This window comes from Beauveria bassiana, assembly GCF_000280675.1.
Source record: "Beauveria bassiana ARSEF 2860 unplaced genomic scaffold BBA_S00024, whole genome shotgun sequence".
NCBI classification, from domain to species: Eukaryota; Fungi; Ascomycota; class Sordariomycetes; order Hypocreales; family Cordycipitaceae; genus Beauveria; species Beauveria bassiana.
This window is the reverse complement of record NW_007930859.1, coordinates 239,237-254,445: the sequence shown is the minus strand read 5'-3', so window position 1 is coordinate 254,445 and position 15,209 is coordinate 239,237. Positions and strand designations below refer to the sequence as shown.

The following is a 15,209-nucleotide window of genomic DNA, read 5'->3' as shown; positions in this document are numbered from 1 at the left end:
TTTTTTTTTTTTTTTTCCCCTTTCTCCTCTCCGCCGCATCTCTCCAAAAACCCCCATCCCATCAGCCAAAAGGACCCATCTACCTCACCGCCAGCAACACCGCCAGACTCGGGCGCTTGCCTTTACATTAAACCCTACCTACCTAACAATGGACGCACCCGCTCCCAAGACGTCGCAGAACCTCTTTGAGGTCTATCTTCGGCTGCGCCCACCGCCCACGGCTGCTGCTGCTGCTGCTGCTGCTGCTGTCGCGCAAACGGACCGAGTCCTCACAGTCGAGACGCCCGATCGAGATGGCGTCAAGCCCAGCCACATTACGCTCAACCCGCCGTCGGACCGCCGTCGCGCCATTGAGCGCTTCGGCTTCACGCAGGTCTTTGCGGAGACGGCGTCGCAGCTGGATGTCTTTTCGAGCACGGAGATTGTCAAGATGATTGAGGGCGTGCTGGCGCCCAAGGGGGGCGAAGGGACGGATGCAGTCGTCGCGACGCTTGGTGTGACGGGCTCTGGAAAGGTAATTAAACTGATTCGGGAAAAGAGAAGCGTTATTAACCTTGTCAGACACATACTATTCTCGGGTCCAAGACGCAGCGAGGCCTTACCCAGCTGGCAGTGGACGTCGTCTTTCGCTCCATCGGCCCCAGTATGCTCGACGTCGCCTCTCTGCCCGCCGTCCTCGAATCGTTGCAGGCCTGCGATCCTTCAGAATCACCCCTTGTGGCGGCGCCGCAGTATCTCGAGACCGTTTTTGCCGACCACTCGCAGTTTTCTCGAGCTAACTCGCGCGCTGCCACACCCATGAATGTACGAACCCTGCCCTGCCCGTTTCCCGAGTCACCACCACCATTGCTGCCGCGACTGTCGCGCACGCTGGAGCCGTAGTGCCGTTCCTGGCAGCCCGACGTTGCGCAGCCCAAATCTCTGTCCAAGAAGCGGCTGGAGCCCATCTACATGGCCCTCACCGCCACGGCCCGCAACGAATCCACCGTCCACAGACAGGGTGTCAAGACTAACAGCATCCAGGGCGACTTTAGCTCGAGCCTCATGTCCTCCGCGCCTCGCCGTAACCTCCCGCCCATGCCAAACTCTCTCCCGAAACAGCCCGATGTGAGCGGCATCCTCGTACCGTGTGATGCTTCGGCCGAATATGTTGTTGTTGTGTCCATGTACGAGGTTCACAACGACCGTATATACGATCTCCTCACCCCTGCCACGAAGAATGCCGCCACCAAAGAGTTTCGCCGTCGCCCTCTACTCTTCAAGTCGACAGAACTGTCACCAGATCGCAAGGTTGTCGCTGGCCTCCGCAAAGTTGTCTGCACGACGGTCAGGGAGGCGCTGCTCGTTCTCGAGGCTGGTCTGCAGGAGCGTCGCGTGACGGGCACCGGCAGCAACAGCGTGTCGAGCCGCAGCCACGGTTTCTTTTGCTTTGAAGTCAAGAAGCGCCACGGTGGTCGACGGCCTGGCCCGTGGGGCGGCAGCAAGCTGACGGTGGTTGATTTGGCTGGCAGTGAACGCGCCAGGGAAGCCAAGACGGCGGGTGCTACGCTTGTCGAAGCGGGCAAGATTAATGAGAGTCTCATGTACCTCGGACAGTGCCTACAAACACAGAGTGAGCTGGGAACCTCGACCAAGGTATGACCATTACATGGCGCATAGTGCTTTGTTGAACTCGACGCTGATATTTATAGCCCAACGTTGTCCCATACAGACAGTGTAAGCTGACTGAGCTTCTCTTTTCCAACTCTTTCCCGTCGCATGCCAGCCCGCATATGCCTCGCCGGAATCCTCAAAGGGGCGTCATGATTGTGACTGCCGACCCAACCGGTGATTACAACGCCACATCTCAGATCCTCCGCTATAGCGCCCTCGCTCGTGAGGTTACCGTACCGCGCGTCCCCTCCATCACTGCCACAATACTCGCCAACGCTCCTACACTGGCATCAGGCAACACCACACGTTCTGTCAGCCCTATCCAGCATCATTACCAGCAGCGTCCATTCGTCCCTGCTGGCGGCAACAGCAACAGCAACTATCGCAACCACACGCCCGTCGACGAGCGCGCCACCATGGAGATTGCGGCGCTAGAAATTGCACGTCTCAGCGACGAGCTCGACCAGCTGCGCGCCGAAGCCGACGCCCACATGGAGGCGCGCTTCACCGCAGAGGCTCACCTCCTCAGTATGGAGGACCGCCTGATTGACCTCGAGGCCGCCGTGCGCGACGAATGTGCCGCCGAGTTTGAGCAGACGCTCATGCTCGAGCTGGCCCGCTTCAAGACGAGTCTGGCGCTGGAGCAGGAACGCAGCGAGGAGCACTGGGACCGCAAGGTCGACTTGCTCGAGCGCGGCCTGGACAGCAGCACCGGCTGCCAGGATGTCGAGCAGCAGCAGCAGCACAACAAGGAGAATGTCTTGGTGGAGGATTTGACAGAGGAAGTTGAGCGGCTGCGCAGAGAGAATGCCGTGCTCAAGAGGGAGCTGGCCGGTCGCAGCCCGACTAAGCGCAAGCCCCTGGAGGAGAGGGATGACTATTCACCGGCGCCGGAAGCGGTGGCACCAGGCAGCAGCACCGGTGGAGGCGGCATCGCAACTCTTGGTAGAAAGATGGAGCGCATGCGTGTTCACGCCGATGCTGGCTCGCGGTCAGGCAGCGGTGCGAGCAACGGTAGCCCGAAAAAGATGCGTCAAAGTGCCAAGGCGACGCAGTAGTAGTAGTTGCTCCCCGCTGTCTGTATGTTGAGAGTTTGCATTTGGATGGCTATGTACGAGATAAATGGGATAAACTGGCGCTGGGCGTTTTATCTCAGTTTTGGCAAGGATGGGTTATTTCTGTATGGATGCTGCATACATGGTCTGGACTTGTGTGAGCTTTCATTGTTGCGGACGACTTGAGATTTAATTGTTCTTTTTGAGTAGACAATACCCGCTGTAGTTTGGTTTACTGCATCTTTATTTTCTCTCTCTCTCTCTCTCTCTCATGCCGTGCCGTAAATGCTTTGCTCGACATTAATCCACGACTATCCTCTCCAAGTCTACGACGAGCGGTCATGGGCCATGTCCCATGTGGTCTTGCTCAAAATCCTCTTTACTCGCCGCCGCCACAAACTCCCTCGTCACATTATTGAGCTCGAAAAAAAGATCCGGCATGCGCACCTCCTGAAAGCCCATCGGCCGCGTCACGTTGCGGCCCCACGTCACCGGCACCGCGTGCTCCTCCTGCCACGCCACAATGTCGTCAAAATTGCGACACTTGTGGTTGACGTCAAAGTCGGGCCACGGGCGGTGCTGCGACTCGAGCCACTGGTACGTGACGACGTCGACGCTCCCCGCGCACATGATGTTCTTGAGCAGTATGTCGGTGCAGTGCGACACGTGGATCCAGTGCAGCGGCCGGTACGGCGGACGGCGGATGGTGGCCTCGTGGTCGTAGGCCTTCCACGCCTGGTGCCGCAGCAGGTTGAGGCAGTGGATCTGGTGAAAGACGTCGACCTGCGCCATGTAGGCGTCGTCGCCGAGGCCGTACGACGGCGGGAACTTGACCGACACGGCGGGGTCCTTGCCGAGGCGGCGCAGCTGCGCCGAGGTGATGGGGAAGACGCGAATGTCCTCGAGGGCCTGCCAGTGAGCCTCGACGTCGGGGTTGGGTGTCGTAAAGTCGCGAAAGGGGTCGCTGGCGTTGTGCGTCCAGAGGCTGCCGCTGACGACGGCGTCGTGAGAGCCGAGCTTGATGCTGTCCCATACAGGGGCTGGGGTAGTTGTTAGTGATGGCAGTAGAGGAAGAGGGCGGGGGGCTTACAGTAGAAGGATGTGCGCTTCATTATTTCGAGATTCGATGGATAGCGCTGGATGCAGCCGAGTGTGAAGAAGCCTACAGAGGCGCAAAAGAGCACCGAGTTGAAGGTTGTCCATGCCCTTGATCGGGCTGTTGGTCGCGTGTAGTGGTGCTCTTCCGGATCTGAAAGCAGGCTCTCCGTTGAGCTCGTGTCGGTGTCTGATCCAATCTTTTCGTACCGCATCTTGCTACGATCCAACCCCGACATGACTAAAAATTGAAACAAAACACAAAATAACGGAAAAAACCAAGACAAAGAGTCGGGAAACGTAGGCTGGAGAAGGGGTAGGCGAGGATACAACTAGACTCCTGGTTGTGACAACCGCAGAAAGACGGCTCACGCGCGGACGTAATGAAAATCCCGATAGAGGAAACATCGGCGAGCAAAAGAGCCCATATCAGGCTGAAGCTGAGCAAAGTAAGAGGCACACGCTAGGTAGGCCCAGCATCATTCCCCCCACGATGCATCCATGCTCGTATCGCCAAGTGCCGCTCGATGCGGGGAATGCGTGCATGGATGCGCCCAACTATTCTCAAAGTTCCGGCAAAAAAAAGCACAAGACGACCAATCACATCTTCAATAGCACAATCTATAAGCAAAGAGCAAATGATGGTTGCATGCAGCCAAAATATTGAGAAGCTGACTGGCGCACAGCCTCATTCCGCTTACAACACTAGAACCTTCCGGATACGGCTTGGGCTGGCATTCAAGGATGTCAAGAAGCGGAAAGGGCCGAGACGAGGCGTTCAGCCACCAGCCTTGAAGTGCCGTTTTAAGTCAGACTTGAGTTGTCAATCAAAAAATGTACCCCGCGGATATAATTGATTTGTGGGGGTATGAACAATCGGCGAGGACGTCTAAGCCGAGGGTGTGGCATCGGCTTTCCAGGACATTTTGCTAGTCTATGACTTGGCTTGAGTGAGAGCTCCTGTTAAGCTTGGCGATCCTGCAATATCCACCATAGGCTGTGTCCTGATAAAACACCAAGGTACGCGGTGGCGCTCATCACGCTCATCACGGGTTCAAGATGGTGCGTTACTGCCGTAGCCTCCCAGGCCATGTCGGCGACAAAAGGCTGTCGGAGAGAATCAATTCTGTTCGCAATCTAATCTGGAAACAGCGTGATTTTGAAACTTTGACGTCTAGTCTGCAGCGTCTCATGACCGGCAACACTGCAGGCGCGAATTGAGGCTGTCAGCAGAGGTATGGTGTTCCGGGTACAACAAGGTCATGTGCATGATAACCTATGTATACAAAGTCGGCAATGGCCAAACTTATACTACGATAGATTTGGCAAAGTTGGCAGTAGATTACAGGCCCTATCGGCTTTCAGATCTGTGACCTGCCAATTCCGTCGAATGAGGCGTTTCTTAGTAATCGTACGATTTGACCCAGATCAATAAGCACGTTCCCAAGAGCAGACGAGAGAATAACGATGCCGCTATATCCGAGACACTTGAAGAAACTCCGGGATGGCTGTCGAAGGTTTCAAGAAAAAAGTCCGTGTTTATCATTGTCGAAGGGAAAAGACCTGGCGATTCGGCTGATGCTGATCTGAAGATGGCCTAGCCTAGGTGCAGAGCGATGGCATGCAAGACGCCTTCAGAACGTCATTTGTATTACCAGTCATGTGAGGAATTCTCAGTACGACTACCGAGGCATGTTACTCATCTACAATTGCTGTACTATGGAAGCTTAACTACTGAGAGGCCTGATTTTGTGAAGTACTCGTAGAGACCTGTTCGCTTGAGACCTGCTGCCAACATCATCACCGCCTCAAAACACCCCCCTTCTAATTCGAATAAATATGCATTTTAGCATGATTTCTAGCTTTGCCACCTTTGTTGGCGTTGTACTTTCAGCTCCCGCCCCGACGCCTGAACCTGAGCGTGGTTCGTTTCACAGCCTTGGAACGAAAGTGGCTCGGGACTAGCTCTTACACCGGTTGTGAACTGGTTTGTGAGTAGGAGTTTAGTTGACTTGGGCATACAGTGCAACGATAAAGGTGAAACACCCTGCTGCTTTAGTGTCGGGTGTGAGCACTTCGCGAAGCGCCCCGGGAACGACACTGCCTGTGATTGCGAGTCAGCTTGCCTTGCGTTCTAGCGTTGGTACACCGTGGTCATGCTCTCCCCATAGTAAGACAACTCCTATCATGCTTCAAGATCCCGGCTCCTACCCTTGCATATTCAAAATCTTTTTATACGTGGAATTGAGTTGAGGGTGTCGACAGGTTGCTCGGCGGGTTACTTGTTTAGGCAAGCCACCGCGCAGGGCTTGCTGAGGAGCGGCGTCTTGAGTCTCGCCCAAATCTAGGAAACGAGGCTCGCTAGAAGATGTGCCTCAAATCCTATGGAGTTGTCACGAGGCTATTGAGATACGAGGCGGCACTGAAATGTATCCAGCAACATGCCGCCCCTCATCTCTTCCCCGGTGTTACACGGGCGCCACATGGGCGCAATGGACTATAGACGAGAGGGTGCCGAGCTATCGGGGAACTTTTGACGTGACGCAGGCCCTCGGCGGGTTTCTTCCATGAAAGGAAGGTAGCTTCTTCCGTACCTGCGACGCTTTAATCTGACAATCGAAGCGCCGTACGTATATATAGCACTACTTCCTCGAGTTGTACTCTTATCTCGCTACTAGTTTTTTATTCAGTTCAATTTTTTTTACTTGCATAACCTTGTACAAAATGCAGTTTACCAAGATTGCCAGCTTCATTGCCCTCGTCGGTGCCGCTCTTGCCGCTCCTGCTCCCGAACCTGTACAGCGTGAGTTGCCCTGGATTGTTGCGAGTGGCTCACACAACTGACGAGAAGCAGCTTGGGAGGGCTACGGTCGTGCGCACGAGCTCAAGATGGCTCAGGACTGAGTAGATTACTTTCACGTCGACGATATCCAATTTTTTTATTTTTTTTTTAAAAAAAACTGAAAATGAACATGACTGGACCTTCAATATCCATGTTGCTGATTATGCTGGGCTGCACATTGTGACGAGAAGTTGGGACACTGTTGAAGAAGACAAAGAGACCACAAGTCATCAGATTTATCTCACTCAAGCTGAAACAATGACACTCATTTGAGCTCGATTAATGACTATGGTCCTGATTTCCATTACCGTAGAAAAAAAAAGAAAAGAAAAAAGTCTACATTTTGACCAAGCTTTGCGCAATCGCTAGCGAGCGCATGTACATTCACCAAGGCTGGCCGTGAAACAAATACCGACAGTAATCAGTCCATCAATTCGATTTCTATTCCCCCCTATTCTCCCTATCATATTCGATCTTGGCCCTTTTGTACCAGACCGCTGCCTCCGCATCGCGGCCAAGGCATCTACAAGCACGCGACTTATAGATATAAAGCAGTTTGATGTAGAATGAATACCGAGGCCAATACCCGATGCGCTCCAGGGCAACGTCGCAAAAGTGCAGGGCTGTGAGGTAGTCCTCTGCCTCCAATGCCGCGTCGATTAGCTGAATCTGATTATCACACCAGCGGAGCTGCTGTTCTTCAGGCCAATCTCTGTAATCAGGCTTCTTGAAGTAAGCAGGCATCTTGAAGTAAGGCATGTTGTCTGTTCTTTTTTTTTTTTTCCGATTACTTTCCTCGGGTTTGCTGATTGGTCCTGTCGTTTGATTTTCTCTGCACTGCTTGTCTGGTTGAAGCTGTGTGGGTAGGGAAAGTAAGACGAGTTTTTATAGTCGCGATATTCTCTCGTACTATGATGAAAAGCAGCATAGAACAACATACATGATGACCGTCTTTTGTGTCATTTTTTGGGGTCTGCTTTGGTCCCGTCAAGCAAGTGAATCACAGTGCCTATATCTATTCCCCGAGGCGATATATCAGCTTTGACGTATCGCTCGGTCACTTTCCAAAACTCTTGTTACTCCTGTCTTGTTGGAAAGTCCTGTGATATTCTTTGAAACACGGACAAGCGTTGTAGCGCTTTTCTTTGTGTTGCTCTCTTGCACAAAGCCGCCGCTCACTGTGGGTGTTGGCCAGTTAAGTGCACGAGGCTACCATGGAGCCTTTGTCCTGGATACAAGTTACAGCGCTCTCGTTCTGTAACCGTACAAGAGCGTACAGAAAATATATTTCTTTTCCATAGTACAAGGATTCACTCTTTCCGGGGGCTCAGGTTTACTATGACGTAGTTGATGATACAGAGAAAAATCATGTTGTCGCATAACTTGCTGTTCAGGTACCGATTTGCGTCTTCATTGCGCCCGCCCAGTACCTACCTAATGTACAAGCCAATGATTCTTATCCATGGACGCGAACTGCCGCAACGCAATGAACTATGACCAAGAATTCCAATCAAACGAAAAGCTCTAGCAGAGGCATGCCGGTCCAAGACTCAGCCAGAATAGTCAAAGAAAAATTCACGTGTCAATCGTTGTATTGCTCCTCGCCGGCGGAGGAAACCAGCTGTAATTGGGCCGACGCTCCCCTCTCGTCTCGGCCGGATGTGGGGGATCCGGCCGAGCAATACGAGAGGCGACTAGCCGAAGCCGCGCCAACACCTGAAATAACACCAGCGTAAATCCTAATCATCCCCCCCCTCAATATCCATTGTTACTCTGATCGTTTCAGTCCTCCGGCCTTGTTGTTTCCACTCACGCACACACACGCCGAAAAAAAAACCATGTCGTTTCTCATGCCCTTTCTCAACGGCGAGGCCAGCCTGGCCATTGGCTCACTGCCGCTGACGCTGCTCATCTCGGCGCTGCCCCACTGGTACAGCATCTACCAGGCCGAGGTCAACAAGGTGCAGGGCGGCTGGTCCAACGAGTGCCCACGGTCCTTTTCGGCGCGCCTCAACTCCAAGGCCGCGTCGGGCCACCGGCTGACAGACCTTGAAGGCTTGATTCTGCGCGGGCAGGCGGCGCAGCAGAATGGCTTCGAGTGGTGGGCCGTCTGGGCCGCCGCGGTGGTGAGTCTTGTTCTCTTTTGTCTTTGCCCGCGAGTTGGTTGTGAGGGGTGGGATTGCGAGATGCTGACTTATTCCTCTCCGACTAGATTCTGGGAACGCTGGCCAAGCTGCCACAGGAGGACATGACGCGGTATACAGTCATTCACGTCGCGTGTCGCCTCGTGTACAATATTCTATACGTAACGACGGCGAGGCGCTCGCGGAGCTATCTGCGTACCATAGTCTTCCAGTTCAGCATCTATCCCTCAATTGCCATCTTCTTCAAAGCGGCTTCGGCCCTCAACTGAGCTGTACATGGAGTTTGACGGGCGGGTACTTCGATTCGTTGCAATTATGCTTATTATACCAAAAGTTTGTGCGCTGCTCTCACTAGATAGGTAGTGCGACGGCTTTTGTCTTTCCGAGCGCAGTATATGTTATGGCTCGTTTCTGAGTCTGCAACATGAGTTTTTATACTTGGCGATTACAAGACCGTGCGGGGCTTGCTCATACATCAGCGACACAATGCAGGGACTTGGGCGTGAGGAAACGTCAGAGACGAGGGCGCAAATACGACTGTCTTCGATCGTTGTGTGCATCCGAGGGGTCTTGTTCAGCATACTCCGGTCATCAATAGGCCGCCACGCCGGAGAAGAGCAACAAAAGCACAAACCGAGGCATCGACGTCTCGAAACTGATCTGGAGCGTGCGACTCTCATGGCACCATGCGAAGAGTCTGAGCTATTTCAGAGATAGTCGGGATATGAGCACGCAGACAAGCCCCGAGAAACAAAGTCCGTCAGCAGCGGCAAGCGCCCACCAGCGACTGCGAATTGATGCAAATGCACGCTAGAAAATCCAACTATATTTTTCATCGCCAAGCAATACTCCACGCGTCCACTCAACATGTTATTCTCTTTGTAAAACGACCAAAAGACCCATTATGCCCAGCATAGCCGTCTTCATCCAGGGGTGCTCCGACAGCATGATCGTCACGTAGCCGACAAACGGGACGTAGCCAACAACGCTGCCAATTATATCCTGTCGCTCGAGGTAGTCTTGCCCGCGGGCGTATAGCTCGGTGTCGTCGCCAGCATTGTTGTCGCCCTTGGTGAGAAGCTGTGCCTTGTCTCTGTAGAGTCGTTAGTGCTGTCGTCGTGGCAGCCTGGAAGCAGCACGTACCCAGAACCAAACTTGCGCACCACACGATGCACAATGGGAATATCTTTGCCCTTTACATTATAGACGACAACCTCGCCGACGGCCGTTTCCGTGAGCAGGTTGCGGTTCCAGAGGAGTAGCAGGTCGCCGCGCTGAAAGGCGGGCTCCATGCTGCCCGAGAGGACGACGACAATCGGCGAGGGCGAGTCACTGATGACGGAGAGACCTTTCCACATCTACAAGATGCAAGGTCAGCTTTTATTCCGGCTTTTCCTTGTGCTGCGAGAGCTCGTGTGGGGATCGCATACCATGAACGCGGAGGACAGAATCAGGGCAAAGTTGAGTACCTGCGCAGCCGCTTGGCGCGGGCTTCCGAGGCTAGAGAGCATGATGGGTATATTTTCGGCCGAAGTCTAAAAGTTTGGGGCACTTTTTGGTTCGGAATCGGGCAGTGACAAAGAATTGGTGAGGTTGCGACGCGTGGGGAGCTCCGGTTGCTTGTATAGTCGAGGGTGTCTTCAGGACAAGGTGTGCTCTACTGGGACAAGGGCGCACGGACCAGGTGTGCCTGTCCTCGATAGCCCCGCCATTGCGATGGAAGCTGAGAAGTGGACGAGATGGGAGAATCGGCGGAACGCATCTAGAAGAGCAAAAAGAAGGAGAAAATTCTAATCAGGCCACTCAAGGATCCACAAGCCCCAGAATCTCTGGCTTGATTACCTACCGCCACCTATCGCATAACATGTTGTACCGTGCATGCAAAGACGGGTGCGCTCCTGTCACTCGCGAGTGCGGCACCTGCCAGCTGCTAGCTGCCAGCTGCCAATACAAACACGACTGACAATCACGACCTTTTTCTCCTTTTTTCTCCTTCGCTATTCTTATCCTTCTCCGGGCATCATTGTTTTTTTCTCTCAGCTGCGGAGATTTTTCCAGAGACCGCCGTCGCCGCCCCCCAACTCCTGGTGCTACTCTCTCTCACAACATTACGTCTTATACGACCGCCCAGCATGGCGAAAGTCACGACACCTCTTCTCGCTGGCCATCTCCCCGGACCCAATGTCACGCATGATCATGTATGGTATTCTCATTCCGGTTTCTCTCCAATCTGACAGTGTAGCCCCCGCATCTTCGAGTCACGCATTCGCCATGGAATTGGATCCCTCAACGTGTTCTCGTCAAGCTCCGTGGCATGCTCGTGGCCTGGTTGAGCAGCAGTGGCATCTTGACAGCCATCCACCGGTATAAAGAGTTTCGCGATCATCCAATATGGTTCCTCATCTTCCATTTTGGCACAGTGACGTTTGTTCTCCATTTCGTCTTCCAAATCATTACATTTGTAAGTAACGATTGCCGGTTGTAAGCTCACACTAACAGGTCAGCTCTGGACGTTTCACCACATGTACCACCCACACAGAGACTCAGTCCAGGGCAGAATGTCATCGGCTTTCGTTCGCGCGACGTCTCTGCCTTCTGACTTAGGCAATCCGCGAAAACAAGCCCGATTTCATATGTTTTTCTCGACGACGACTGTATTCTCTTTGATGAATGCCATCTCGTATTGGTTTGTCACGCGACCACACAATCCAGATGCCACAGCCATCGGAGGGCCATGTATGTTTTGCCGTACTTTATACTTCGGCGCTAATATTTAGCAGTCACGGACTTATTCGGTCACGGCTGGCTTCGATCGTTTTCCATCTTCAGCACGTACACGATGCCCGCCGTTTCCATGCTTATCGAGACCATGTTCTTCAACAGCATCAAGCGGCCCCAGGTATAATTGAAGCTCGAATTAATTGGCACTGGTTGGCAAGACTAATATCGATGTAGAATCTCATCACACACATGCTCGGATTGTCGGGATTCTCTGTGTTGTATCTCATTTGGGGTGTAATTGGCGGCCACCTCTCGGGCTGCTACCCATTCTACTGGCTCAATCCCATGTTTATTGGAGGGATCGAATCTGTGGCTGCGCACTGCATGGGATTTGTTGCACTGGCTCCTCTGAGTAAGCCGCCTCATCGATTCATGTTTAAGTTGTTGCTAACGAAAGCAGCCTTTATCATGATGCAAGGTTTCACCGCTCTGCGTGAGGGCTTGACCGCACCGGCTAGGTAGGTTGAGGGAGGTGTAACGCCTAGTGCGGTTAGATAGACATCTGCGGATCGCTGAATGGACTGTCGGCAAACACAAGGTGATTGACGAAGAAACACTGTTATAAACCAGAAGCCCTATACTACGTGGTGGATGCAGCCCTATATCCTAGACAAGTTTGTGGAATAGCCTTATAAAACATTTCACTTTTGCATTCCTTGTCTAGCGAGTGTGAGTTGAGTCCATTTCCACGGAGATGGCGAGTGACATAAATGCGATTGATACCTGTCGAGACACGCCTGACTTGTGGCGGATCAAAGAGAGTGAGAGCGACGGAATCACACAGCAAGGCACGAGCTAAAGCAAAGACCTGATGAAATGTGTGTATGTATGAGAGAAAGAGAAGAGAGGCTATCTAGAAGGTGTGGCGGCTGATGAGGGTCCTGGCTGAGTCAGCGAGCCGAGGTGTGCCTGCCAACATGACTACTTTTTTTTCTTGTATCGTTTTACCCTGATTGCGAAATGGTTCTCTCTGAACCAAGTACAACAGGACTGATGATAGACAATGTATCATGACATTAAGTAAAGGCTGAACAGGAAGTGGAAGGCTGCTAGCGTCAATGCTCTTTCCCTTGGTCTGTCCTCGCCGTATCTAGACGAAATCGAAGCATCCTGAAGGTGACTAAAGAGGTAAAGGTATACACTTGCGCCAGAGAAATTTTTATTGAAAATTTAAGTCTTTTTACTCAATTCAGAGACTGAAATGATTCGCAGATGATGCGCGCCAAGCGATGCATTTCAGACTGGTGTGGTATTGCTACATCATCGAGCCTGAAACGGCCAAACTCGCGCACTGTTGGGCCCTAATTAATAAGAGTAGTGCTACGTGGACTACCCATTTTTACTACGTAGATAAGCCTTACGTGATCTGCCACGCTACGGTACTTTTTAGGTACCTTAATTTATTAGCGTTATATGTACTAAATAAAGTACCTAAAAAGAACCGCCTAATTAGGTAATTTGTTTTCCCCGCTATTAACTTTAACACCACGCCGCCGCTAATACCTTAAAATTTCCCCTTTTTCTTCCTTTATCATTATAATAACTATAGACTATATATATATTAATTCTATCACCACTATTACCACCACCTCTATTTAACACTCTTAATAAATTATTTTCTTTATTATAATAATTCTATTATAAAAATAGCGCTATAATTACTAAGTACTATATATTAAAAAAGTAATAACCTAATAATACTTACCTTAATATATCTTATATAATTACTTATAAAAAAGGCTACTAATATACTATAAGAGGTACTAGCTTATAAAAGTATTTAATATAAAAAATAGATTACCCTTTTTATATTATTATAAGAAGAAATTTAGCTTTAAATAACCTCTAAACCTATAAGGTTAAAGATAGCTCTTATAACTACCCTCCTTTTATAACCCCTTATGCCTATATTACTTATTAAAAGTATACTTAAAATTAAATAAAACTTCTTATTAACCTTACTAAATATTAAGCTTTTCTAGTTTATAAGGTTAGTTAAATTATCTATAATACTTATACTAATAAATAGCTAGTTTTTACTAAAAAAGATATATATAATAACTATTAAAAGATATAAATTACTAGCCTTAATAGCCTAATACTAATATAATAATAAATATAAATTTTATAAGAAAATAATATCTACTATATAGTTAATTTTAATAGCTTTAATTTAGTTAGAATTTTCTAGACTTACCCCTAGTATAAGTTAATATAGGAGAGATTTTTATAGGTTATTAGCTATAATAATATATATAAAATAAACTACTTTAAGATATACCTTTTCTAGGTTATTAGTATTATAGATTAAAACTTAGTTATTAATTTAGCCTAAGACTTAACTAATACTAAGACCCTTAATAGCTATAAGTAGTTAACTAATAAACTTAAATCCTTCTAATAAGGTATTAGTATTTAATAACTTAATATTATTATTATAAATAATAAAGTTATACTTAAAAAAGTATTTTCTTTAATATAGCTAGATGTTTAATAATAACTTTATATATTTTATATTAATACTAATACCTAGTAAGTAATTTATATATACTAGAAGGGCTCTTCTAGTAACTAGGAAGAGCCTACCACCTAAGAAGGTAATAAGGTTAATACTATAATTAAGTAGCCTAATAAAGCTAATATTAATAAGAATTATAATTATACTAATATACTTACTACCTAGAAGAGGGTTATTTTTATACTAATAAGTATAGACTTTAAGTAAAATTAGTAGGCTTTATATACTAAATTCTATTACTAGAAAGATATTATAAAGTATATAATTAACTAGTATTTTCTTATAATTAACTAGTAGGTATAACATTAAATTAATAAGTATTATAACTTTAGCTAATAAATAAATTTACCTAATAAAAGTAGCTATAAAGATACTAAATTATACCTTATTAGTAGCTAAGGTAATCTCTTTATACTCTATATAGCCTTAGTATAAATAGTTAAAAAGAAAAAATAATAATATAATAAAAAAGTAGCTATAATAGCCTATTACTAGATAGAAAAATTTAATTATAAGTAACTTAAAAAGCTAACTATATTAGTCTCTTAAATAATATTAGAGATTATTATTACTAAATATAATAAAGCCTTAGCTTTAATATAATAACTAAATAACCTTTACTAGCGCCTACCTTTAGCTAGGCTAATATATTACTTTACCTATTAATATAAGCTTCCTTATATATACTAGCTAAAGACCTATATTAAATAAGATATTATAGTTAGTCTAGACTTAATATATACCTATTAGTAGCTTTAATAGCCTCTAATAAGAAAAGGGCTTTTTTTATATATAAAAATTATATTAATTTAATAATAAGATATTAAGGAACCCCTTTACTAAATATATAATCTAGATATTATCTAGAACCTCTATAGTAGGCCCTAGCTATCTTAAAATAGTTAGATTAAGGTACTTTTAGTATAGATAATAAATAAAACCTTAATACCTTTATAGGTATTATAATATATACCTAAATAAGTAAATTTACTATAATTATAATACTCTTTATAATATAATATATAGCTATTATATTTAAGTATATATTATATAAAAATATATATAAAACTAGTTAGTTAAAGGCTACTATAGCTATAAAAGAACCCTTTTTTTAACTAGCT

The 15,209-nt window shown here is 48.0% G+C and overlaps 6 protein-coding genes across 6 annotated transcripts; 3 read left to right on the top strand and 3 right to left on the bottom strand.

Annotated features, from left to right (window-relative positions):
* Positions 1-148: 148 nt before the first annotated feature.
* Positions 149-2,711, top strand: BBA_07365 (kinesin motor domain-containing protein; the record flags this gene model as incomplete). The annotated part of the gene is made up of 4 exons (XM_008602462.1): positions 149-514; positions 562-804; positions 883-1,635; positions 1,692-2,711. 4 exons carry the CDS (start codon positions 149-151, stop codon positions 2,709-2,711), a joined length of 2,382 nt encoding a protein of 793 aa, XP_008600684.1.
* Positions 2,712-3,047: 336 nt separating this feature from the next.
* Positions 3,048-4,042, bottom strand: BBA_07364 (tat pathway signal sequence; the record flags this gene model as incomplete). The annotated part of the gene is made up of 2 exons (XM_008602461.1): positions 3,048-3,748; positions 3,799-4,042. The coding sequence occupies 2 exons, from the start codon at positions 4,040-4,042 to the stop codon at positions 3,048-3,050; spliced, it is 945 nt and encodes a 314-aa protein (XP_008600683.1).
* Positions 4,043-7,086: 3,044 nt separating this feature from the next.
* BBA_07363 (uncharacterized protein) lies at positions 7,087-7,404 on the bottom strand (the record flags this gene model as incomplete). Its single annotated transcript, XM_008602460.1, has 1 exon — positions 7,087-7,404. The coding sequence occupies one exon, from the start codon at positions 7,402-7,404 to the stop codon at positions 7,087-7,089; it is 318 nt and encodes a 105-aa protein (XP_008600682.1).
* A 1,079-nt stretch (positions 7,405-8,483) lies between these two features.
* On the top strand, positions 8,484-9,058 carry BBA_07362 (uncharacterized protein; the record flags this gene model as incomplete). The annotated part of the gene is made up of 2 exons (XM_008602459.1): positions 8,484-8,771; positions 8,858-9,058. 2 exons carry the CDS (start codon positions 8,484-8,486, stop codon positions 9,056-9,058), a joined length of 489 nt encoding a protein of 162 aa, XP_008600681.1.
* Positions 9,059-9,659: 601 nt separating this feature from the next.
* BBA_07361 (microsomal signal peptidase 18 kDa subunit) lies at positions 9,660-10,300 on the bottom strand (the record flags this gene model as incomplete). The annotated part of the gene is made up of 3 exons (XM_008602458.1): positions 9,660-9,882; positions 9,933-10,147; positions 10,220-10,300. 3 exons carry the CDS (start codon positions 10,298-10,300, stop codon positions 9,660-9,662), a joined length of 519 nt encoding a protein of 172 aa, XP_008600680.1.
* Positions 10,301-10,921: 621 nt separating this feature from the next.
* Positions 10,922-12,032, top strand: BBA_07360 (uncharacterized protein; the record flags this gene model as incomplete). The annotated part of the gene is made up of 6 exons (XM_008602457.1): positions 10,922-10,987; positions 11,032-11,250; positions 11,294-11,525; positions 11,570-11,688; positions 11,745-11,922; positions 11,971-12,032. 6 exons carry the CDS (start codon positions 10,922-10,924, stop codon positions 12,030-12,032), a joined length of 876 nt encoding a protein of 291 aa, XP_008600679.1.
* Between the last annotated feature and the right edge of the window lie 3,177 nt (positions 12,033-15,209).